Source organism: Genypterus blacodes, unplaced genomic scaffold (genome assembly GCF_046128005.1).
Source record: "Genypterus blacodes isolate CSIRO-AG114 ecotype Tasmania unplaced genomic scaffold, CSIRO-AGI_Gbla_v1 ptg000058l_1, whole genome shotgun sequence".
Classification (NCBI taxonomy): domain Eukaryota; kingdom Metazoa; phylum Chordata; class Actinopteri; order Ophidiiformes; family Ophidiidae; genus Genypterus; species Genypterus blacodes.
In genome coordinates, this window is record NW_027466870.1 from 1,199,149 (window position 1) to 1,225,703 (window position 26,555).

The 26,555-nt window shown below is 41.5% G+C and overlaps 2 protein-coding genes and 1 non-coding gene across 4 annotated transcripts; all 3 read left to right on the top strand.

Moving 5' to 3' along the window:
- Nucleotides 1–15,135: 15,135 nt before the first annotated feature.
- LOC143003051 (elongation factor 2b-like) lies at nt 15,136–21,449 on the top strand. Its single transcript, XM_076153526.1, has 13 exons — nt 15,136–15,252; nt 16,546–16,760; nt 16,925–17,106; nt 17,205–17,413; nt 17,787–17,965; nt 18,056–18,161; nt 18,426–18,678; nt 18,815–19,010; nt 19,121–19,487; nt 19,777–20,130; nt 20,249–20,431; nt 20,548–20,680; nt 21,093–21,449. The coding sequence occupies exons 1-13, from the start codon at nt 15,250–15,252 to the stop codon at nt 21,284–21,286; spliced, it is 2,574 nt and encodes an 857-aa protein (XP_076009641.1). The 5' UTR covers nt 15,136–15,249; the 3' UTR covers nt 21,287–21,449.
- On the top strand, nt 18,277–18,344 carry LOC143003138 (small nucleolar RNA SNORD37). Its single transcript, XR_012963839.1, has one exon. It is a non-coding gene; the product is annotated as a small nucleolar RNA SNORD37 (small nucleolar RNA).
- Nucleotides 21,450–23,286: 1,837 nt separating the features above from the next.
- Nucleotides 23,287–26,555, top strand: hmg20b (high mobility group 20B). 2 transcript variants are annotated; one of them, XM_076153575.1, is made up of 9 exons: nt 23,287–23,335; nt 23,636–23,764; nt 24,100–24,300; nt 24,432–24,552; nt 24,653–24,705; nt 24,798–24,861; nt 24,986–25,201; nt 25,580–25,712; nt 25,986–26,555. In XM_076153575.1, exons 2-9 carry the CDS (start codon nt 23,687–23,689, stop codon nt 25,996–25,998), a joined length of 879 nt encoding a protein of 292 aa, XP_076009690.1. In that variant the 5' UTR covers nt 23,287–23,335; nt 23,636–23,686; the 3' UTR covers nt 25,999–26,555. The 2 variants fall into 2 exon arrangements, with proteins under 2 accessions (XP_076009690.1, XP_076009691.1); XM_076153576.1 differs by having other exon boundaries at nt 24,656–24,705.

Here is a 26,555-nt window from a genome sequence, read left to right on the forward strand (position 1 = left end):
CTGAATGACTGGCTTACCGTGACTATTGATTTGGAGTTGTTTACATGAGTGTGCAGTTTATCTCCCCCAGTCTAACGTCTTTTTGACTTACGTAAACAGAATAAATGGACCACCCAGAGGGATTTGCCCCACTTTCACTGTGTGCTCAAATATATTGGTTCTTGTTGTACAATGGCGCTCTTATCGTCTCTCTCTCTGTCTCTCTCTCTGTCTCTCTCTCTCTCTCTCTCTCTCTCTCTCTCTCTCTCACTTTCTCTCCCTCTCTGCCTGTGATGGGTGATACTTGTACCGTTCCCTGATAACTTGTCATAAATATGCATAAGTGTCAATCACGATTGAGATTTAAATAGTCCCTGAGCATCGTCTCCATCATGAGTGGCATGAACCTCTCTTTAAATCATCCCTATCAAAAGTATGAGCGCTTTACTGATGAATTCTTTAACAAGACGGCGGTATAGATGATGGCTATTGTAAACAAGTGTGCAAGCATGCTGGCTTGATGTTTGTGTTTTGTGTTTTTGTGTGTAATATTTCTTAAGAAAAGTGGAATTTTAAAAAGTAGGGCAATAGGTGCATTGAAGTATTTGATCTTAATGATGACACAGGAGGACAGAACACACACATGAGACGCATATCGGTGAAAAAATGTGGGGTAAATAGTCAAAGTAAGTATTGTGCAATATCTAGCAGCAAATAAAGAAAAGATGGATGGCTGAAATTGTAAACAAAAAAGAGTTGGGCTGTCCCTGGGAAGACCCGCGAGGTTCAAGAGTTGAAGGGATTGATGAGATTCAGACTCTTCTCCCTCCAACACATCTCACACTGCTCACACACACTGCACACACACAGCACAGCAGTGACTGAATGTGTTATCTTTCTACTCTATCATTGCTGTAAAAGCCTTTTTATAAAAACGACGATCTGTGTTCAATGTTGTGACATTATATTGATGACTTATCTGTATGTGAAATTATGTAAAAAGAAATAAAAACATCCTGAATATGAACTATCTGGAATAATTGGAGCAGTTCAGATTAGAATTCAGAGTATAGTACATGATGTATGAGGCAGCTGGTCTACTGAAAGTTTAAAGATAAAGTGGAACTAATTTGGAGAGCTGCTGTCCACGGACAGACGCAGGCTGGAAGTGCTCCTCTCTGCCTTTGGTGACATTTAATTTCCCCCGATCCGTGTTTGTGCAGCACTTCTTCAATCACAGTCGAAGTCGGCACGGCGCTGCACAAACAAAGGTGCTGACAAAACGCTGCTGTCAGGTAGAGGGAAAGGGTTTGCATGATCCTCTCCCATGAGCTTTGATTTAATGCTCCATTTTAGATCATAATTGCTGTGTGTGGTTTTGGGAAAGTGCATGTCACAAAATATAACACACGCATGAAATAATTGAAGATGAAAACCTTATTCATTGAAGAGTGCTCCAAATGGAGGAATGTTATCAAAGAATATTGAAATTGTTGTCAGCAAATTATTGGAATAAATATTTCATACCTAAACCCAGTACTGTCAGTCATAAGAGATGTAGAGGAGCAGAGCAGAGCGTCTTATCCACAGAGCTCCATCTGACATTATGACATCATAACATGAGCCCTGTGATATACGACTGATCCAGAAAATAAACAATGAGCAACAAATTTCTCCCACACTTCGTTCTGGATTCTAATAAAAAAAATGGTATACCTTCAAACAGTAAACATATATAAACATTTCTATTATATAAAATCCTATTTTCATATAAAATATTAATAACAGAAAATAATTAACAAATCTAATTTCCAGAATATTATTATCATATTTTAAATCTAGAAACAAAAGCTTGATTCTGAGAAAAACAAATCCACACATAATTGCCTTGAGATGTATTTTTGGAATCATTCACACTTGTTGGTGGATAACAGCCACATTCCCTGAAAAGCAACACCTAACAGGGTTAATGAAACAGCATGTATGGATTCCAAAATAACAGCATTTACTCGTAATTTTGTTTTAAAATGACATAGTACATATGGAAGGCAGAGGTATAGTTGGCCGCTGGCCATTTGGCCGTGTGATGATCATCAGTTCTGTCATCACTATGAACATGTATGCCAGCGTGTACTTCCTCACGGCCATGAGTGTGGCATGCTATTACTCCATGTTGTCAGCATTGAAGATGCACTGCTGGCTGGCAGCAGCCACCAGGGCCAAGTGGATCAGCTTGGGCATCTGTGCTATCTCTCTGCTGGCCACGCTGCCACATGCCATCTACTCTACCAGTGCTCGAGTCTCTGATGAAGAGCTTTGCTTGACATAGTACATATGGAAGGCACAGGTATAGTTCATACTTAAAATCTACATAAAGTTGATTTTTCACGGTCTGGATAAAGAGAGAAGCCACCTTGGTTGATTCATTCTGTGTCATACTGAAGTGCCAACCTGAGCGCCTGAAATGGCAAAAGCAGATGTTCACATCTGGATGCTGAATATATGATGAGTGATTAACCATGAAAAACCACTGGCATCAAAGCAAGAGCATCAGAATGTCCAAGTGTACTGAACAATGGCTCCATGCTTGCCTGTGGAAGATCACCACTATAAACACGCACACCTGAGATTGAGATGTACGCTTCAGCGGATTCGTTCTCTATTCCCTGTCGGGTAATCCACACAGGATGATTCAGGATTCATCACATTCTAAATGGCAGCCCATCTGGCCATGAGCCAAACTCATGCAGAGCTCATAAAATGATTATGGACAAGTGCCATATAGAGAAATCTGTTCCACAAATGTTACACAGTGATAGGTTCAATACCTCAGGTGGCTGACAAACAGAGTTTTGGATGTTTGCTTTTTCCTTTGACCTACATTAAGACAGTCTCCAGAGTTTTGTTTTTCATTTGCGCGGTTAGCCTCCAGCACTGAGATGCGTTTCACCGCGACTCTACAACCTCGACACATCCCTAGACACCCTGTAAATCTGTGTATAGATGGATATGGACGAGAACAAATTAAGATTGCTGAGTATTATAAGGACAATAACGGATCTGTGTTGCCAAACACCATAAATAACTCCAAAATCCATTTAAAACTCATGGAGGGGATGCCTTTCCGATGACTTCAACCCCTGCTAACAATAGAAGAAGACTGCAGAACAGAGGAGTGACTGACTCATAGGGAATTCTATGGAGTATGAAGGACTTGGAACTCTCATTCTTTTACAATACTCTTATGTTCTATAATATTCTATATGCCACTGTGCCTCGGCTATCATTCATAACACTGCACAGTTTTCTTTTTTTCCTCCCTGCGAATGAAAGAGTTCATACATGCATAGTTTACAGCATTTTCTTATCTTTATACCTCACATAAGATTGCTTTTAAAAATAGGTCACATTTTCGTTAATTTGGACTTACAAATAGGATACAAATGTTTTCAAGGGAAAGACCGATTAAAGACTTTTATTTGCTCAATATTAATATTTCTGGGAGGAAATCTTGATGAAATAGAAGCAGATACTTTCATTGATCCGCTCCATCTGGAGGAAATGAGGTCAAGTACGTCCTTCATGGATAAGGGATGTTTATATACAGTATATATGGCCTGGAAATCAATATTCATCATTGTCCTGAATATTTTCTTTGTTCATGGAAAAATGTGGGCATGTATTTGCATCTCAGGGCAGAATCTGTAAGTATGTATGTATGTATAATGAATGAGGTTGCATTAAACATTTGAAAGCAACATTGGAAAGACATTTCCCCCTATAGGACAGGAAATGGAGGTAGAAGGTTGCATGATGCCCCCTCAGAGGTGACCTTTCCTTAATTGTATCTGAATGTTTCCTAATGACGGTTAGAGGTATTGAATAGTTATTTATCCCTCATTAGTGGTACACAACATAGGTGGAATCGACGTTTTCAAACATGGAAGGAATCGCTTAGACGCAGGGGAAGCCGCTGAGCGTGTGAATGTCACACATATTCAATCAAAAGCCCATGAGATGAAAGACAAAACAGGAGAGGAGATTGTGTATACATGCTGAGCAACACATTATTTACTCCTAAAAGATCTAAGAGGCTCTCATTACTACATTATTTTTAAGGGCGGACAGGAAAATAAATCACATCCACCTATATCATTTCCCATTCTCTCCACTTGTGCCCTTGTCTCCTCTTTGTTAAGATGGAGTTATTTCAGAATAATCAATTCGGTGTTAGAGCCTTGTAATTGAATCCACTATTTATGAATATTTTGTGTTTAAGAGCGCTCTGTTATCCATTTTTTTGCTTTTCTTTCCAATACAAATTTATATTCTTGTCATACTTTGGCAGGTCAGAGCTAATGAATCATTCACGACGCCGGCATAGCCTCTGTCAGAGCTGTTTTCATTTCCAAGAATTAGTTTGCACCTTTAAAGAGAAGCGCCTCGTATTTTCAATCAGCTCGTCTAAGTGTTTATTTTCTGCTCGTATTCAGTTGCAGTCTCACTCGTATCTTCAAAGGTCCACAATTGAATTGGACTCACTGTATTTTCCTAAATCGCCTGAGTCAACGGCTCTCCCTCTGACTGTGAAGAGGCCTGAGCTTTAACACAGTGTGATAGAAGTTTCCTCTGTCCATCTGCAGAGTTTCTCATTCTCTCTTCCGACATTTCAGCTCTGCTAATGATTGATTACATGACAGAATTCACATTTTTCAACAATTTGTGCTTGGCGGTCCAATCTCCTCCCCCCCACTATGCTGGCCAGGGGCAGCTTAGTGGGGGGGGGAGATTGGAACCAACTATCAATCATTTTGAGTGCAGTGAAAAAGTTTTGTTTGCAGTTTCACAAGTAGGTACAACATTGATATAGGTTGACATACTGTCATTTGAAGTAAAGAATAAGTTTCAATCTGCCTAATCCCCTCTAATAAGAAAATGGTTGCCCATCTTCTTAAAACTGTGTTGAGTAATCCTTCTTCTTTGTTTGCTTCTTCTGTCGTTCTTCTTTGCTGTCTTCTTTCTTCTGCCGTCTATTTCACAATAGATGACAACAGATATTGGATTTATTTATTTAACATTGACATTACACCTAAAGTTCATGTCTGGGTGTCCGTGTTTTACTATTTAAACATGTATTATGGGATATACATTGATTTGATTTGCTGCTATAGTGGGAAAAGCCTTTGTAGGTGTAAATGGATATAGCCTCTGTCTATTGAACAAGAAATGAGCTCCAGAGGAGTCATACAGAAAGTGAAGCCTCAGCATGTCACCATGACAGCACAGAGCTGTCGGTGAACATTCTGAAAATAGATAAGAACATCTCCCAGGCGATGCAGAGGTTACGTGCTGCCAGGTACTTTTTAATCAGTACAATGTCTCGTCTGTCACATCTATTTTCTCGTTCTCTCTCATTCTCTCGGTGCTGTGCGTCATCCCCTGTGATCCCGCCTCTATAACTCTGTCTGCTGTGTCTGCTCTATCCCTCCGCCCGGGAATCAAACCCTACTCTCCCAGATTCTGTCCCATCACTGTTGAGTGCAATCTCCTTGATCCAGAATGTTCCTATCCTCTTTCTCTCTCTATCTCTCTCTCTCTCTCTCTACTTCTCCCTCATTTTCTCGCTCTCTCGCTCTCTTCCTCAGTATCATTCTCTCTGTCCCTCTACACTTGCAGAAAAAAATTCTCTTCACCTGTTTCACACTCTCACACCTTCTCTCTCTCTCTTTTCGCCTCTCTCTCTCTCGTTTTTGTCACACACACACACTCTCCCTCTCCCACACAGCATCTGGAAGAGAATGTTCTTTGCTTTTGGGTTTTTGTTGTTTAGTGACTTCACACAAACTTTATTGATTATTTGGACTTTTAAAAAAACGGCCAGTGTGTGAGTATCAGGCATCAGTGATATCAGTATGAGAGAGCTGTGTGTGTTTTTTGGTGTTTTTTTACTGCTGGGCCAAGCTTTGTGTCTGAGTTTGAAGAAGGTGAATATACTGTATATTGAAGGAAAAACTAATAAATTGGTATTTCAGTGTATCAAATTTCTTCCTTCTCAGCTGTATTGCAGTGTCTCGGCAGTGTGTTGACTTTATGATAAATGAAATGAAAAGCCGGCGCTGATGCTGCAGCGCATCATAAAATCTTTTTTTAAATCCCGCTGACGATTCCTCGGGCACTGATCTATTTCAAGTGCTCTAAACCCAAACCAGCTACACACACTGAGCCACTGGGATTAAATTTCATTCAACAGAAATGCAGCACTCATCTTAAACTGCAACCTCTTTGGTTGTGTAAAAGTAATTGCAACAAGCCAAACTGCCATATCTGGGGCTTAGAATGCAAAACTTCCACATACGAGATTTCAAAGAGGTCAGTGTCAGACCTGTGGTGTGTGTGTTTATGAGGGTGATGAATGATTATACTATAAATATACTATCAATTACAGATAAATATGTCAACCTTTAGAGCGGCTTTAGGGCCTTGTCTTCAGTATCATCTCAAATCTTACACTATAGTGTTGCATCCCTGCTTTTGTTTATGTCTGTAACAAAGCCACATACCCACACACACACCAACACCATCATACAGTTTGGTCCTTTAGTTTAAGAAGTTTTGAAAGCTGTAGCATCCTCTCCTCTCGCAGCATGTGAAGTGAAAGCTGAAAGCCTGCAGGAAATCTTCTCGATTATCTCTGAGAATCCTGTTATTTGTTGCCAGCCTGTTTGGAAGCTGTTGACACACTTGTCTTGAACGCCTCACCAGGAGTTTAGTACATTTGAACTGTTCTAGGAAAGCAAATGCCTGGAATATTGGCACTGGATGACAGACTGCAGATAAATGAAACTACAACGTGTGCTGGTGCGCTACACTTACAGCTAGAGGACGATGATGATGACAGAATTCCATCGCTGATTCGTCAAAGATTTGTCAATGATTCGACAGGAGAGGGCTCAGGGTTGATATTGTGACGGTCACCATATTCATAACACTGCTCGTATTGTAATAAATATCATAGAAACTAAATTCCTTTAAAAATTAGCTCACAAATCTAAGCATAAATAGTAAAAGAAGCATATTTTCTCCCGCAGCACCTGTAAGTTTGCCTGAAGTCTTCATGACAGCACCTGTGATCACTGCACTTAATGGATTTGAGCACAAAGAGACACGTGCACTTTTTTACCTGCACCCTCAAACTGTTTTTCAGCCTATCAGAGGTGGATGGTGGATTCTGAAACAGGATGATTCGGATGTCAGGTTCCTCCAGAGACTAAAAGCCCCTGCAATATAGGTCAGACATCTTCATGTTGTGAAATTTCAACAATCCTCCTGGGACTCAGCACGACAAATTTATGTCTGTTATGACAGTTCAGAGGCTGTAGAGTGAAATGCACAATGCCACAGCAGCTATATGATGCATTTGTTTGAGGACTTGGATGTTTGTGTGTGCGTTGCATTGCCATTATTGAATACATGAGTCATTGCCATGATTTGTATTAGCAGAGAAAAACATCTCATCTAAACAACAAGGAACGGGAGGAAGAAAATTCTGTAGTATGCTCTGTGCTGAGAACATCCAGGAATTTCTTTTATTACAAAGTAGACGTGCGAAGATGAAAATGGAGTCGGTAAAAGGAGACGCTTGGAGACACAGATCAATGAAAGGAAGAACAGAGACAAAGCAGCAGGCTAAGGCAAGGCCAAGCAGCAGGGACCACAGAACTGACACGTGCGGTGAGGCGCCAACAACAGGGAAATAGTTTGGTGCAGTCTTTGTAGGTAAGTAAGAGGTAATGATATTGGAATTTCAATTTCTCTGTCCCATTGTGAACAAGCTTTGAAAGGTTGTGATGCCCGGTTACAAATGAAGACAAAAGACAGAATGTGTTTGTAGGACTACCAAAATGTTTCTGTCTGCAAAAGAGAAATGGGAAAAAAGGGGTATAGTTCAAGAACAGATGTCTCACGTAGACTTATGTCTGGTGCATTCTGCCATTGTGATGCTTTGCTTTTGCGCTCTCTCTCTCTCTCTCTCTCTCTCTCTCTCTCTCTCTCTCGCTCTCTCTCTCTCTCTCTCTCTCTCTCTCTCTCTCTCTGCATTATACTTTTACAAATAATTACCCGGTGCCAAGAAAGGGCTACTGCTTAATTTAACAATAAATAAAAAATAAATAATATGATTTGCATGTCAGGTTCCTCCAGAGACAAAAAAAACTCAATGTAGGTCATAATCCATAAATAATATATAAATAATGAATCAATAAAAGATCAAAAAAAGTAATTTACTACCTCTGATGATGTAAATGAGCACAACCAGAGTCTCATTAATTTGATTGACGTGCCACTAATAAGGATCAGCTGCTGCCCTGTTTAAGAAACAATTACACACATGTGGAAGACAACCTGGCACACAGTTGTCTCTTCACAACACTGTCCCCAGGTGTGATGGGTAAAGACAGCTCAACGGAAAAGTTAGTAACTTAGTAACTCTTACTAAGATCAATGGGAAATTGTTTAAGATCTCACTGCTCTACATAGATTAAGAATATCTGCCAGGTAAGACGGCGTAGTGAAGTGCCAAATACCTGGAAACTGTTTAATAAGGAGGAAGAGTAGAGAGGAAAGAAATCTATTTTTTAATAGTATTTTTTTGCAGTGTTGCAGCAGTCATGTCTGCACTGTTCTCTTTGATGATAAAATGGGGTCAGACGGAACTGAACTCTCTCTGCCTTCCTCTCACTCGCTCTCGCTCTGTGCCAGTGTGTGTGTATGTGTGAACTGTCCTCAGCCAGCACTGCAAAGTTACAGTTACCTGCTGTGTAAAAGCAGGCACAGTTTCCTCTCCCTCAGCAGTCAAACAGCAATTATAAATCAGCTTTTCCGTGTCTTTGGATTAATCTTCATCCCCTCCTGTTGGAAAACATTCCAGCTGCTCACTCACCATTCCCTCTCCCCTCCCTCTCTTTCGCTGCACCCTTCCTTGTTTATCACAAACCCACAGAAATGTCTCCTATCCAAACTACCTCTCACTCACCTCCCTTCTCTCCCGGTTATCATATACCTACAGAGATGTCTCTTATTGAAACCTCTCCCCCTCCCCACTCACCTCCCCTCTCACTCAAACTACCCCTCATTTCTCACTCTCACCTTATAAAACGGCATATGCACTCTCCTCTACTTCAAAATCTACATTGAGTGGTTCAGATTTTATGTTATTGTGCAGATTCTGCCTCTTAGTAAACACAAAGAAGCACTAATTGACGGCAACCTAGCAGCAAATTCTTATGGTTTTCAATCGCTAATCATATATGACAAAAGCTGTTGATTCTTTGTTGATGGGATGATGAGAATGGTTGGGATTTTTGAATAAATCACCATGAAAAGGCACCGAAGCCCACATCTTGTGATTAAACGAGCATTTGGGGCCATTATTCCTTAAAGTCTATCAGCCACCTGTCTGGCTTACACGTCATTTCATTTTGGATTCATGGATTCAAGAAAAGGGAAAACAACATTGTCAGGCAGGAGGTAAGTGGGGAGAAAATAAGTGACAACAAAATCTCCAGTTAGTGCTCAGTAGAATGGCAGAGAGAGTGAGAGGAGTTTGGTAACCCTTAGATACAGATGTACAAAAACAGGAAATGATTGTTGTAAACAAAAGACTCAGGCACAGTCTAAGTCATTAATGGCACTGGAGCTGTTATTGCTGTCAAACACAAACACTGATGGCCTCTTCTTTCTTCTTCTTAACGCATCAAATCCTGTGACCCTCAGCAGAAAAGTTAACCTTTCCACCATAAATCCAAGATGAAGGCTCTCTGGGGAATCAGAAAAGACGACTGAAGACATCATAATACAGGCATGTTTGACCACTACTCTGCTTGTCCAGCGATCAAAGACTCTGCCATTTATCAACAGCAGCACTTTATCTTCTGTCGGTCGACCGCGAGAAAGCCTCTTCCACGTCCCCATATCTCTCACAACCTGTTATTTCTCTCACTTTCGGAATAATCGTCTAGTCCTCTAAATGCAAAAGGGCTTGATATAAATGATGGAAACATTTTTTGAATAATTGGCTGTGGGATTAGGCGGAGCTATAATGGCTATCAACAATGTCAACACTGTAATTTACCCTGGTTTTATTAAGTGTTATTATCTGGACAGAGACGCATATCAATCTGGATGTCTGGTGATTTCATTACCAAGTGCCGACGGCTTTGTGTTATTTTTCATAGAAATCTGCAGTCCTCAGTTGATCTCTTATTAAATTGCTGTGTGGCTTCAGAGCACATTTGAGATAGCTGCCTTGCCCGGTGCAAATTGCTATCGCGATTATAATGCATGAATCCTGTTCACCCATATCCTCTCCCTCATCAAAACAACAGAATTTTTACCCAAATGGTGTTGATCATGAAGAAAGAGGGGCTAAAACAGGAATCAGCACTGAAATAATAAATCTGGACTGAGCTCACAAAAACAAAAGCAAAGCCTTCACATGCATTTTTCATTACCTGGATAATATGTCTGAATACAAACGGATACATTTTCATTTAAAATTGGGCTAGTTACTATGATTTGCAGGTTTGTTGGCTTGTTTCAGTCTATTCTGACACACAAGTCAGACAGTTTCTCTGCATATTCTCTTTCAGTAGTTTCATGCATTGGAGGTTTATTGGCAGGAGATAAAAACATCTCCAAAGTATTCAAATGTAAATTGTCATGCCAAGTTTAGCCTCAATGTCTGTCTACTAAAGCTGTATTGCCATGTCAACCATATGCAAGTACACAGTGAAATAGTGGTCCATATATTATATAGTGTATCACATATACTGAAATATATTTCGATTTTTCTGAGTCTTTGGTTGCATACACAGATAATGGAAAGTTAATGTAGTTTAGCATTTTTTGCAGTGATAACCTCTGATATATTTTCTGTATTTTCTTTATCTTGTGAATAGTGATGACTGAGGCTGCTGCCGTCGGAAATAACATGATTTGAACATTTGTTGACAATAACAGCCATCCTGATTCATTGTCTGATCATGTCTATAGAAACTGCCACCTGCGCTGTTTGGACAATGGACTGAATAGTGGTTGTTGAAAATTGGCCTGAAATGATGGTTCCGGAACAAAGCCTTCCCTCTTTGGTGACTTCTACGAAACTTGGTTTAGATCTTTTTCTGTAGAATGTTGAACATATCTCAAGGCAAAATCCAGTATCGGCAGTGAAAATACTTCAAACTCATGTCACACTGGGCCAGTTACCCACAGCAACTTAACTATATCATCCAACATCAACAATTCAAGGTACATTGACAACCTGTCTGGGATTACTGGATTTAAAAAGACATATTGACTACAACAGAAGTAAAATGAAACAGCGATCCTGTCTGTATGGAGATGAGGATCGGGGACAGCTGCAACCTGTCCTTCATCTGTTAACAAACTGTCACTTTTCTGAAAGGCTGTATTGAGAATCGTACAGCTGTATAGCCAGAGGGCCACAATTAAGGAACAAGAATCGACTGTTTACCTAATGTAAATAAACATCGCCACCACAACAGCCAAGGTTAGTGCACCCTTTGGTTTGGACTGACACACTTTAGCTGTGCCATTGAGGGTCAAAATAACTAAAATGATTGACACGAAAAAGAGATTCTCAAAATGACTCACAAAACTTCCTTTATCACTCACAATATTGAAGCCAGCTGAAACCAAATCAGTACTGCTGCCCACCTCTGTGAGAGGAAGGAGAAATTCTGGAATACAGTTTGTTCTCTGCCAATCTTGTAATCACTTTGGTCACATGATCCCTGCGTCCAAGGTGATTAGGGTTGGCTGCTCTTCAAAATGTGTGAGTGTGTCAGTTTATGAATAGTAATGCAGATAACATTACATTCTAATAGTTTATCCCCACCAGCGACAGCACGGGCAGGTCGCCAACAGTGATAGTGGGTAATTGATTAAAAATCCCACTAACAACACAGTGCCATGCTAAATGTGCAAGCCATTGCTTAATACAACACCTCTCTGATTGCGGTAATTATGTTTATTGCTATAAATGATTGAGGAAAATCAAATCAACTTTAAGCGTAGATTATCTGTGCTGTCTTGTTAGCAATATGACAGGATGACATTACTTCCTCCTCTTCTTTTATATTCCTTTCATCAAACTATTTATCAACTTAAACATAAAACCCCTTCATCATCTTAATAGGAGAGGACGTCTTTTATCTCTGCCTGATAGCGCTCAGACAGTCAAACATAAGAAGCGGGGAGAGTGTGTGAGGGAGAGAGAGACTTCAGAGAAATCGCTGATCTTTTAGCCTTTCAGACCTTCATGTATTCTGGCGGGTTACGCACATCAAATATGTGTCACTTCAAGCATTGCTGGGATTTGCTTTGTGTGACAAAACCAAGCAGAACGCAGAGACTTCTCTCAAAGAGGCGTAACAACTTTAATTAAGGATGTTTTAATGAGTTTGCTGTTGTAAGAGAAAAGAACCTGCTTGGAATGTTTGATCTCCTTTTAAGTTGTATTCATTCACCTGAGATGCCTCCTTGTTGATCAGTGTGTTTCAAGGTGAGCAGAGAGGACGCAATGTGGAGAGATACAAGGCAAGGACAGGTGTGACAGAATTGAAGGTGAAGATTTTATACAGTTTTCCTCTGATTTGACCTGGTAATTAGCAGTATGTCACTTCTGTTCATATTAGTTTCCTTTTAGGCATGTGTGTGTGTGTGTGTGTGTGTGTGTGTGTGTGTGTGTGTGTGGGTGGGTGGGTGGGTGTGTGTGTGTGTGTGTGTGTGTGTGTGTGTGCGTGTCTGTGTGTGTGACTGTCTCTGTTTGGCTTAATTGTTTTCTTATTCTGGTCCTCATGCACCCACCCTGATTCCACACTCTCCCAGAATGTGACTCATGAGATGATTTTCTGCCGTTTGAGGAGCGCTTTCTTGATACCAGCTTGTCCATAGAATTCATCACATAGTATCTATCTGTCATGTTACCCTTCAGCCAAACCCCACTGATAAAAAATGCTCATAGATGCACCACTGCTGTTGTGGTAAGGCAGAATACGCAATCATATTAGGCATTTTTCGATTAGATAGAAGGTGTTTTAATCATTTTGTAAACTAATATTAAATCTAGGTGTCTGAAGCTGTGTTATTAATGTGACTTTAACTTAATTTAAACGTGGTGTAAAGGTGGTCATCATCCTGCAGCCTTCGATATTATGTGTGTTGGTTATAATAAAAAAGTGATTCAACTGTTCATTTCATGTTATGTTGTGAATATAACAAGAATCCTGCATGTTTTATAATAGGTGACACTGAGCGATGTCCTTCATTATTCACATTCTCGCCTTTCATTGCCACAAAGATTTTGTAATTTCCTTGTATTCACACATAGTTCAAACATTCGATGGTCTTTTGAAACTGATGAAAGCGCACTGTCAGCTGTTTCTTCTCCTTGACTCTTTTCCTTGTTTTTCTCTAACTTTAATCAGCACTGTAGCTTGTTATTGTTAATTGCATCCATTTTGTCCGCATTTCTCTTCATTTCACTTTTAAGTCCAGGACATCGTTTTTTCACAGAGCTCCATCCTCTAACACAGTCTCTACTGCAGTTAGTCCCTTAAGACAACGCAGATGTGTTTGTGTGTCTTAATACACAGGCACAGACAGACAATCATGGTGCTGGTTTGTTAACATCGGAAAGCAATCCCACCCGCAATATGGTGTGCATCATTGCTTAAAACAACACATATTTGACTGCAGTAATTATGTTTGGTGGAATAAATGATTGAGGAGGATCAGCCTCCCTTTCCTCCTCTGAGAAACCCCCACTGGGAGAGACTGCTGCTGGAGTGAAGGCCAGAGGACAGACTGCTGCTGGAGTGAAGGCCAGAGGACAGACTGCTGCTGGGGTGAAGGCAAGAGGACAGACTGCTGCTGGGGTGGAGGCCAGAGGACAGACTGCTGCTGGAGTGAAGGCCAGAGGACAGGCTGCTGCTGGAGTGGAGGCAGAAGGGCAGACTCCTACTGGAGCAGGAGCCAACAGAATGTATATCTTCCTTAATCCTCTCATAAGTGTATTATGTGGAATGGTATTTATTAAACATTTTTATTGCCTGATGTGCAGGGGGATAATATGGATTGTGGTACTTATATCTCATGATATAGGCTAAGTGTACAACCTGATTGATTTCTCCAAGCATTATACATGTGGGCAAGGTGTCCGTATTAAAGCTGGAATATGTGGACGTGAAGCTAAGGCGCCATCTGCTGGAAAAATTGTCTTGCATCAGGAGGCGAGCAACAGGGTTCAGTGGAATGTTGAGTTAATACCATCCAACACTCGTCCATAATAAAGCTTTTTTTTTTACATATGTTTATTTCTCGAGATCTATAGCAGGATGGACAAGATGTATCAGATTATTTGGGATGTCTTCAGTATCTGAAATAAGTTAATTATAAGTAAACCACTTGAATTATCTATCAACTCATACATGGTTGAAACATAATTACAAGAATGTTCAATGTGCAGACATCACCCTACAATCTGATTGCAATTATTTTGGGCTGAAGAAACGAAAGTGATGTCTTGAGTACTTTCTTAATTGAGGAGAGAGTAGTTATGGAGTTGAAAAAAAACTTGTAAATAACACAGAACAATTAGAAATAAAATTTGAATGACATAATACATTTGAGTGAGTGGAGCTTTCCAAAATGGGGCTAAACATTCATCAATTTCTTTGACATCCATCTCAGCTTCCAGCAATAGGATTATTTTTCCATTGAACAGTATTAGTTTATAATAAAAATCCAAAATGAGGGGACGATTTCTGTTTATTTACTTTTTTGGACTATCGTGACTAACCCGGAAAATATTTTTTTTTCCGGTATCTTCTACATCCGGTACCTCGGGCTCAAAACAAAAAGTTGTTTTTCATAGTTATTTGAATGTACGACTTTATAAATATTACGTGTAATTGTGGCTACTAGTTCATTAACTTCGCAGACGTCCATCAGATGACCCGTCGCCCCGTTTAAAGCCCCCTGACACTTGAAGCCCACCATGGTTAGCGCGTTAGCTCAAAGTGTCACGTGACCCGACGTAGGTACGCACGCACGCGCAGGCCTGACGCAGCCATATAAATCTTAGTTTGCTGACGATCTCGGCCTCTTCCCTGCCTAAGCCCTCGCCCGGTAGGCAGTGTAATATTCCCTGCTGAATTTCTCCATCAAGCGAATCTACACAGATCCGTCAAAATGGTGAGTTAAAACACTTTTTTAACGTGTGTCCCGAACCATCGCTTATGTGTTGTATCTTCTACCAGAGATATTGATCGCTAATTTAGGATTGTTCTTAGTTAAAAGTGCGGATTGACTGTCCCGTCTCTGAACTATGTGAACAAAGTGGCAACCATTTTGTGCCGCTGTCCCGTTTATTAAGTCGCCGCCAAGACTTTACCGATCATATTCTGTAATCATGTGGGAAAAGTGTATTTATGGTAGTGTTGGATAGGTGTTTGTATTCGTTGTATGCGAATTTTAAACATAAGTTTCTTCGCGCTAGTGGGTTTGTGTATTTGTTGTCAGAAAAACATAAAGCTACTTGAGCGCTAAATTGCTAACAACTTGCCACTTTATGCCGGCATTTATGCTTGACAGCAGAAACAAACGCACTGTAGACTTTGAGTAAGTGGAAGCCAGTACGGTGGCTACCGGCATTTTCTGTCTGTGCCGGTTTTAGCTAACGCTAGCATGCCGCGTACTGCTCACGTCTGTACACGTGGCCCGTGAACGCCGCGTATCCCACCGGCTGTTGCAGTTGAACTTGACGCTAGCAGTTTGCGCATTTTAGCCTTGTTTTTTTCTTGTACGCTAGATAAGACCGAGCCTAGGTTACCAACATGAAACAAGTTCATGTTTTGTCTGAGCCATAGTTAATACGACAAACTCTGTGGCTAGCAGTGGTGGCGGTAGACGCACAACGCCCCGGTTAAAGGCCTCGATTCCCTTAAAGGCCCCGGAACACGTCAACGTCAGGGCGTCTGTGACCAGTTGTTTGGAGTTCCCGCATACTTCCACTGAGCAGCCGAACGTTTGACATGACACCTTTCGGTTTAAAACATGTTCATAATTAAGTCATGCGTCAATGCTTTCTCTTACAGGCAGGGTTGTCGACTTTATTAAAGAGGTGATCTATTTGTAAATGGATAACAACTCTTGATTATAAGAGCAGAAAACTCTTATGAAAAATAGAAATTATTATTTAACCACAATCAACCATAGAGCAAGTAATTATATAGTTTGAGCAAACTCTTCTGACCTCTCTTTTTGAGGATATGCTGGGACTCTGTAAAGTGTCATCTGTTGGCCATTTGCATCAGCTGTTAAGTATACACTGCAGTTACTTCACATGGGCAGAAAAGGGATGCCAAAGATGGACAGCATTGCATATGGCAGTCCTTGTCTGGCTTTACCCCTGGCTGATGTGCAGCTCTTCTAAGTCTTATTTGTATACTGATCTTGTTTTGTGTTTTTTTTTTTTTTTTTTTTTAGGTGAATTTCACTGTAGACCAGATCCGTGAGATCATGGACAAGAAGTCCAACATCCGTAACATGTCTGTGATTGCGCACGTTGACCACGGAAAGTCAACGCTGACAGATTCGCTGGTGTCGATGGCTGGGATCATCGCTTCAGCCCGTGCCGGGGAAACTCGTTTCACCGACACGCGTAAAGATGAGCAGGAGCGCTGCATCACCATCAAGTCCACGTAAGTAACCGATAGTGGACTTAATGTTGACATGTTATGTACAGAGTTGTCTTGACATGCAAGACACACCCGTTAGATTGTACAAATGAAGTGGTGCACTACATGTTACTTTTTCTACACGTCTTCTGTTACTTGAATCTCTAAGCAATTGTCTTAATTTGCAGCGCTATATCCCTGTTTTACGAGCTGAGCGACAATGATTTGGCCTTCATCAAGCAATCCACGGATGGCAATGGCTTCTTGATCAATCTGATCGACTCCCCCGGGCACGTCGACTTCTCCTCTGAGGTGACGGCAGCTCTCCGTGTCACTGATGGAGCCCTCGTTGTTGTGGATTGTGTGTCTGGTAAGTAATGGGTAGTGTGATTTATTTATATCAGTGGGCGGCATGTAACTGAGGGGAAATTTGAGTTCAACGTGGAAATTGCCTTGTGTCCTTGCCAGGTGTCTGTGTGCAGACAGAGACTGTGCTTCGTCAGGCCATTGCTGAGCGCATCAAGCCAGTTCTCATGATGAACAAGATGGACCGTGCTTTGTTGGAGCTGCAGCTGGAACCAGATGATCTTTACCAGACTTTCCAGCGCATTGTTGAGTCGGTCAATGTCATCATTTGCACCTATGGAGAAGATGATGGTCCCATGGGTCAGATCACGGTAAGTCGCAATTAATACTGTTCCCCCCATTGTATGTACTTCGTACCCCTATTGTGTATACTTATCGTCTACTTATCTACTTGCATTCTTGCACATTTCTTTATTGCACTAGTTGGGGTGATTTCTGGTTCTCGTTTTCATGCTGTACTGTAACTGTTGCACAGTAATTTCCCTCGGGATAATAAACTTTCATCTTATCTTATATTTTCACTTGAATGCAAAAATCTACCTCTCCCAGAGGCCATTGGCTAAAATTGCCACTTGCGTATGACTACAGAGTTTTGTGTTAATCGGAAATTTAGGTCTAATTTGAGCAAAAAATGTCCTGACTATCCCAATTGCTTCAATATTTAATCTTTACCACCACTTTTAGGTTGATCCGGTCATTGGTACTGTTGGGTTCGGTTCCGGACTCCATGGCTGGGCTTTCACCCTGAAGCAGTTTGCTGAGATCTATACAACCAAGTTTCTTGCAAAGGGCGGTACAACATTGACACCACAGGAACGCTGTAAGAAAGTGGAGGACATGATGAAAAAGCTCTGGGGCGATAGGTGAGTCACAAGATGCAACTGTAATAAGAGCAGCCTGAGTATTTGGAGAGAGTATTGTAAGTGTTAATTTTAAAATGTCTATTTTTAAAGGTATTTTGACGCATCAACTTCAAAGTTTTACAAGGCTGACTCTGTCCCACAAGGCACCAAGCTGCCACGTACCTTTGTTGCCCTCATCCTTGACCCCATCTACAAGGTAATAAGATTTAGTTAGTCGCATAGTTGAAATAATTTGTGAAATAAAAGTGATACCTGAAGCATTTTCGCATTTTAATTTCATCAAGGAAAATTAGCAACACTGCTGTGTGCATGCAAGTGATGATGATAACATTCTTCACTTTGACCTGAGTGTACAGTGATGATAACCTTCCCTCTGAGCACGGCACAAGAGTTGATTTGCCTGTAAGAGCTCAGATTGACATTTGTTTAACTACATCTGACGAAATTCTGTCCTTTTCAGATGTTTGATGCAATCATGAACTTTAAGAAGGAGGACGTGGCCAAAATGCTGGAGAAGCTGGATGTTAAGCTGGATAGTGAGGACAAGGAAAAAGAGGGCAAGCCCCTCCTGAAGGCTGTGATGCGTCGCTGGCTCCCTGCTGGCGAGGCCCTGTTGCAGATGATTGCCATCAACCTGCCTTCCCCTGTCACCTCCCAGAAATACCGCTGCGAGCTGCTCTATGAAGGACCTGGCGATGATGAAGCTGCCATGGGTATGTGGCTGCCTCAGCTTGAATGTTGAACGTTCATGTTAGTTTGGTAGGGCGCTTCTGCCTTAACCCTGTGTGTGTGTGATCTGTAATTTGACATTTAGTTGTTGGAGTAACATTATGGTCACTCTTTTGCCAGGTATCAAGACCTGTGACTCAAAGGCTCCCCTGATGATGTACATCTCAAAGATGGTGCCCACTATGGACAGAGGCCGTTTCTATGCCTTTGGCCGTGTGTTCTCGGGAACTGTCTCCACTGGCATGAAAGTCCGCATCATGGGACCAAACTATGTGCCTGGAAAGAAGGATGACCTCTTCCAGAAACAAATTCAGAGGTTGGTTCCCCATCTGCACTGTTAAATAATTTGAGGTGTTTTTTCAGTTCATAAGAAATTGTTACCTCACATTTAAAGTGGCTTTAACCCACAACATTGCTCTTTACCAGGACCGTACTGATGATGGGACGTTATGTGGAGGCCATCGACAATGTTCCGTGTGGTAACATTGTTGGTTTGGTTGGAGTTGACCAGTACATCATCAAGACCGGTACCATCACCACCTTTGAAGCAGCACACAACATGAAAATGATGAAGTTCAGTGTCAGCCCTGTCGTGAGAATAGCCGTGGAACCCAGGAACCCCAATGAGCTGCCCAAGTTGGTTGAGGGTCTGAAGCGTCTGGCCAAATCCGATCCTATGGTCCAGTGCATCATTGAGGAGTCTGGAGAGCACATTGTTGCTGGTGCTGGAGAGCTCCATCTGGAGATCTGTCTGAAGGATCTGGAGGAGGATCATGCTTGCATTCCATTAAAGGTGAATAGAAAACTTGCCATATTTAAGGTTTGAATTTGTAGTGCATATTAATCAAGCTATGAAGGGCTACTGCTTTACTGTAGCCTTCATTTCACCACTAATATCCCTCCAAAATATGCTTGGACTACAGCAAATCTGAGTCACCATTTTTGATGGCAAAAAAGGTGCAAAGGCTTGCACAACTCTATAACTGGCGCCTATAAGGTTGACCTCAAAGACGCTGCTCAGTAAAGACAGCATTGCCATTTTTTTGTTAGGGAGGTACTTAAATGTAATCTCTTCTCTTTAGAAATCTGATCCAGTGGTGTCCTACAGAGAGACTGTCAGCGAGGACTCCGACCGCATGTGCCTGTCAAAATCCCCCAACAAGCACAACAGAATCTTCATGAGAGCACGTCCCTTCCAAGATGGCCTAGCGGAGGACATCGACAAGGGCGAGATCACAACTCGTCAGGATTTCAAAGCCCGTGCTCGATTCCTGGTGGAGAAGTTCGATTGGGAACTTGGAGAGGCCCGTAAGATCTGGTCCTTCGGACCTGAGGGAACTGGCCCCAACATGCTTGTGGATGTATCCAAGGGTGTACAGTACCTTAATGAGATCAAGGACAGCGTTGTGGCTGGCTTCCAGTGGGCAAGTAAGGAGGTAAGGGTTGACGGGTTGATCTTACTATTGCATAGAAGCCTGACCTCAGCTACTGAAGGGTTAAAGAGAATGCAGTACTTTGAAAGAAACCAATCTCAATGGTACCTGTTGTCCTCAGGGTGTCCTCTGTGACGAGAACATGCGCGGGTGCCGCTTCGACATCCACGATGTGACTCTTCACGCTGACGCTATTCACCGTGGTGGTGGACAGATCATTCCCACAACCCGCAGAGTGCTGTATGCCTGTGTGCTCACTGCTGAACCCAGACTTCTGGAGCCAGTTTACCTGGTGGAGATTCAGGTAAGTGCTTTGGCAGACATTCTTTTCATTTGTTGTACATAAACAAAGGATCATGACTTTGCTTATCTTTGTGTATTGTTTTTCACAAATCTGACTATTGTCCGTTTACTCTGCAGTGTCCAAGCTCAGCACAGGGTGGAATCTACGGTGTGTTGAACCAGAGGCGTGGTCACGTGTTTGAGGACGCCCAAGTTGCTGGAACACCAATGCAGCTCATCAAAGCCTACCTGCCTGTCAACGAGTCGTTTGGTAAGTCCTATACTAACAGGAAACGTACTGATCCGACCCAAACAGTAGAAAGGGGTTTTACTCTGTCATTGTGTTGGGTGTTGCTAGTTATGGCCCTCTCCCACTGCTCAGTAATGTTGAACTGTACCAACATAGATATTGTTGCTATCATAGGTCAGATTTTGTTTAGTTTTTTGGTTAAGAACCACCTGGGAAGATGCAAGGGTTAGGATGAGACAATAACATTTGACCTAATGTGTTCAACCCTCCTCTACTTTTATTTTTTATTGCCACATGTTCAGAGGCAGTATGATTTTACCTGTTGTCAAACTAAGTCACTGGAAGATAACTGGACCTCAGTGACTTACCGGCTTGTCAGTGTTGGTGTGACTTAAGTGGTCCTTGCAACTAATTTTGCTCTGTCCAATCAAAGGTTTCACTGCAGCCCTGCGTTCCGCCACTGGTGGCAAAGCATTCCCACAGTGCGTGTTCGACCACTGGCAGATCCTCCCCGGAGACCCAAATGAACCTTTAACCAAGACGGGTGCGGTCGTTACCGCGACACGCATGCGCAAGGGATTGAAAGAAGGCATCCCACCCCTGGACAACTACTATGACAAATTGTAAGAACCTGGAACCCTCTTGATCTTGACTCCATTCCACTACTCCCATGGAATTTCTATTGTGGGACAGGACTGTACAGAACATTGAGCAGTTATGTTTGCCAAAAGGATTGATAATGAATAAAACATCACATAATTGTAAACCATAAATAAAGGAAATAAAAATCGTTTTGGTTCTAGCTTGTCATTGTACTGCATTGTGGCTGTATTGGCAAGGACACAGGACACGCCAAGTTCTGTTACCCTGATGCTCTGTGGGTCCTCTGCATAGATGATATACACAGGGTTGTAGGGTCATCCAGCCCCCCACTCAAGTAACCTGGCGGCAGAATATTTGCAGATATGGTGCCTTAAATTGTCACTGGAAAGGCTTTTGGGGGGAAATCTTATGTCCAAGGGGAAGTTGAAGAATGGAGTCGCAGCCAAAAGGTGCAACCCACTGAACATCTAATCATCTAGCATGCTCTGCCTCACTCAAGGTGAAACACCAAGCTAGGAATGCAAAAGAAAAATCAAAGCTTCAGGTCTATTGGACAATCCTGTAGTACTTTCTCGGCATGAATGTCGTCTTATGTCTTGAAATATTTTAAAATTGATATGGTGTCAGATGAATGGTGTTCTGGAGCGAACCAATATCTATGTTCATTCACAATTAATTTTGGCCAAACCTTTCTCAGCCCGGGAGTTCAGAGCTGCCACCGTGACAAATGTGCCACTATTACAATTCAAAGTCATGGTTCATTCTGTTTCACTATATTGCAAATATAAGGAATCCTCTGATCTTGAAGGCACTGGTGGTTTCTATGTGTGCGTACCTTGACGTCTTCCTCACAACTCTTAAATCTACAGATGTGACTAAAGGACGCGAAGTCACATTTGTTAACACATTTACTGAAACTAATCTTCCTAAGTCTTGCATTCCAGCATCAAAACAATGTGTAAAATAAGGCAGTGAGAATAATCAATAAAATGGAATGAGGCAGCCTGGACATCAACTCACTTGAAGCCAATGCACCACTAAGTATACATTTCTTTCCAAATCTCTTGCTACCACATGCAGCTTAAACGTTACATTTGAGGGGGTTTGGTGTCACTGACAAGAACCTGGAACCTCCTTCGATAAGTGGCGGCAACCAAAAGGATTCATGTGATCACAGTTCATCTGACCTCAATTACATTAGCTGCTCTGAACTGTAACAGCATGTCTGTCTTGCGCGTCCACACACAGGTGTCTTGTCATTCCTTTGCCCGGCTGATTCCTGCATCATTTTTAGCTCACAGCAGCTTTTCAAATGGCTTCAGATCAGTCAAATTTCAATTGCATGCAACATTCGAAGTATCTTATCCTTTCATGCTGTAAATCACATCCTGTTCTCTAACCCTAACCCATTGGTTTTGTTCATATTCTTAGATTATCAAAATGTATACATTTAAGAAAGAAATTATTTTAAGAGACGAGTGCACTAAGTTCGTTGATGCTAAATTTCAATGCTTAAATCACGTTATCCAATGAGTTCATTCTACTCTTAACTAGGTTATTTTTCCATGAATTATCTTTACTTTTATTTAAGGTATTTGATCCTCCTGACTAGTTTAGAGTGTAATTGTCTATTTACTTTTAAAACATATACTGTTCAAGTCTTATTTTATTTTTTAGCTTTTAATTTGTGTGCGTGTGCGCGCGCGTCCGTGTATTTGTAGGTAAACACAGTATGAACGTTGATGAAATTGATATCTGCAAATAAAATGGCGCCTTGCATTTTCATAAAACGTCAACATTCTTCTCCCCAGGAATTCACTTTTCAGTCTACATTGTTCCCGTGTAGGTGCTGTGTCACAAACCGAAAAGAAGCTGGAGAATAACGAGGTTTGACCAAGGTTTAGTCAAGGGACATTTTAGACGTAAATTTCGTCTCACTATTTTAATTGTTGGAGCCGCCGCTAAAGGGGCGCGGCTTCTTCTCCAGCAAACCAATCGTGAGTTGGTATACAATTGACCAATCAGATGACACGCAGACTTCTCTTCCTGTTTGGTGGAGGCTTTCATCACCGTGTGAGTAATACAATTAAATAAAAAAAGTAGAATTGTTTAGAGAAAGCAAACGCTGATGAAGTTCTTACTGAACAGATATTATTACATGAGGATACATTTGTCTATTTTGTTAATCTTGTCGGCGTAATTTGGATTCGCTCTTTTTTCGGGATGTTGTCCGTTGTGGCCAGTGTTAGCGCCACACAGCTAACAGTGCTACTACCGAGAAACATGGCATATGTGCGGGGATCATTCTGGAAAGGTTTCGTCATTGCATTCATGTTTGTCCTATAATTTTCTGATTGTATTATTTTTGCACAGAGATCCATCTACAACCTAGACTTGTTTTTCCATTAATCCCACGTAAACGGGATGGGAGGGATCAAACAAGAGGGTGAGAATCCCCAGCAGTCTAAAGGTGCATATTCGTCAGATCAACCTCAAGATGAGGTGAGTACATCCGGCTACTGCTCGACACAACAAACTCTCCTTATACTATTGTTCGAAAATGTTGAGAATTACCCGGATTTCTGCATCAATTACGTCATCAAAGTCATTATAATAGATACAAACACCTTGTTCACACAAATTCTGAATACACCATTGAAATTTGTTGTGTTTCTTTGTTGTTTGTTTGAAATCGTAAAATAATACTCGGACCCCCCCCAATGTTATGGTTAAATCCAAACAGGTCTTGTCAGTAATCCTGCTAAAACTAACCAACCAACATATATGACTTGTCTGAAAAAAAAACAGTTCAATGATTTTGTAACTTTTGTGTGCAGCCTAAAAAGAGAGGTTGGCCAAAGGGGAAGAAAAGAAAGAAGGTGCTCCCAAACGGTCCCAAGGCACCGGTAACAGGATATGTTCGCTTCCTGAACGAACGCCGGGAATACATGCGGGCCCAGTACCCGGAGCTGCCATTCCCAGAAATCACCAAGAGGCTCGGAGCAGAATGGACACGATTAGCTCCCAATGACAAACAGGTAGATAGAGTGCTCACATGTATTATAACACACTTTAAATACATTATACACACATTACAATACAATATTTACACCATTCTTAGACTTTTCATTTTGCTATAGTAACACGATATTATTTGATGCACTGTCAGCGCTATCTGGATGAGGCAGAGCGGGAGAAGATGCAGTATGCCCAGGAGCTGAAGGAGTATCAGCAGACGGAGGCCTTCCAGATCACCAGTGCTAAGATCCAAGACAAGAGGATCAAAAAAGGTGAGACCTGACGTCCTCTTACCTTATATCAGCTTCAGTACAGCATCCTTTGACCAGTCTCTGTGAACTCTAACCGTTCCTTATACGTTTCTGCTTTCAGAAGACTCTCCATCCGTCATCATCAGCACCAATGCAGTGTCATCTCTACCAAAGGTGCGTTCATAATGGTTACACATATTGTTGCATTTGTCGTCCTTTATACATTACCAACATGGGAGTTTTGCATTTGATGATATTTCCTTTAGGCTTCAGACATGAGCAGATTCGATATCCCAATCTTCACAGAGGAATTCCTTGATCAGAACAAAGGTAAGAATTTGAAAAGAGGAATGTGAACCAGATGTTTTCCACATATATTTTTGGAATATCTCCTGATGCATGTAACCACATTTTATCCCGGTGTCCTCACTTATTTCTCTTTCTCTGTCGTCAGCACGAGAGGCGGAGCTGCGGCGCCTCCGCAAGGCCAACATTGAGTTTGAGGAGCAGAATGCGGTGCTGCAGAGGCACATTAAGGACATGTACACCGCTAAAGAGCGCCTGGAAGCAGAACTGGGTCAGGATGAGCTACGCACCCAGGCGCTTCACAAACACCTGCTGGGCATCAAACACAAGCTGGTCGGCAGTCTCTCCGTGGTGCCGCTGCCAGGTCAGATGTCAAACGTGTGTCTGTAAAAACAAAGGTTGAAGACTCAAATCTTAGGTATTAGAGTCATGTTGTAGTGTTACATCACTTGCTTCATATTTGGTGGGTGACATGTTGTTCAAAGGGTTCTCAGGCCAGTTTTTGTGTTTCGGCCTACAGGATATACATGAAGACGATCTTAGGAATGATGGCAGAAATAGAAAGAAAGTATACATATTAAAGTATTGATATGTAATCTTAATTGAAATTAAAGTATTATTGTTATCAAATCATTTGATTGATAATTGGCCCCTAATGTTGCCTCTTCACTTCTGTTATTTACCCTGGAGAAGATTAAATTAATCCATTTTGAAATTCCTCTTCCGGGTCCTTTCCCCACAGGTACAGGTGAGACGGCATCACTGGGGAACCTGGACTCCTACCTGAGTCGTCTGAATGGCGCTCTGGAGGGGAACCCGCACAAGCACCGCGCCTTGCTCAGCCAGCTGTGTGACGTCCTCTCTCACCTGGACAGGTAACGCAGGCCCCCGTTTAACAGAGGTCAGAGGCCAGAATAGATATACACACCAGCACATTCAGACAGATCAACTACAAACAGGTTTTCTAATTTCAGTATGAAAGTTTTGCTTCAGCCCCCGTTAAGGTAGAATAGAATGACATACCAGAATTTCAGAAGAACGCAATACTGATCAGCAAATCCCCCAAGTTCAGAGCTGATGGAACGATTCTAACGTGTATGACTGAATATCTCTTTTTCTTCTTGTTGTTTTGTCTAATTTATTGCCAGTGAGAAGTTTTGAGGTGACGTCAGCCAGAGTCCAATTCATTCCTGCGTCAGATCCACAGACAACATGCCTGTGGTATTTGGTGCCAAATCAGTGCAATTCAGCAGATCCCTGATGGAGAGTTAAAGCAAGATCACACACGCACACACACACTTCCAAACACCACAGTCAGTCCAGTCTATGTGTCTTTTCTATATGAATATGTGTATTCTCATATGATTATGTCTGAATGTGAACATCTGACTCTTTGTGTTACAGTTTATTGCAAGAAGGAATTTCCTTTGGCACAATTTGATTTTACCAACTAAACTGACTTAACTGAAACACGCACCATAACCCAGCTGTTATATTATCTACAGGTCCAATTAAAGAAACCTTTCGGTTTACATTAATCACTATTTCACGTTAGATAGTTGGGGATCATATAAACAGAAAAAAAAACATTGAAGGGGTCAAATCTATTGGTCAAGTCAAAGAAATGTCAATGTCACATGTCCCAAAATATAAATAGTTGTGGAGTATATTTGTATTTTTTTAATGTTCATTAAACCATTCTGCAAATGTTTCCAAAA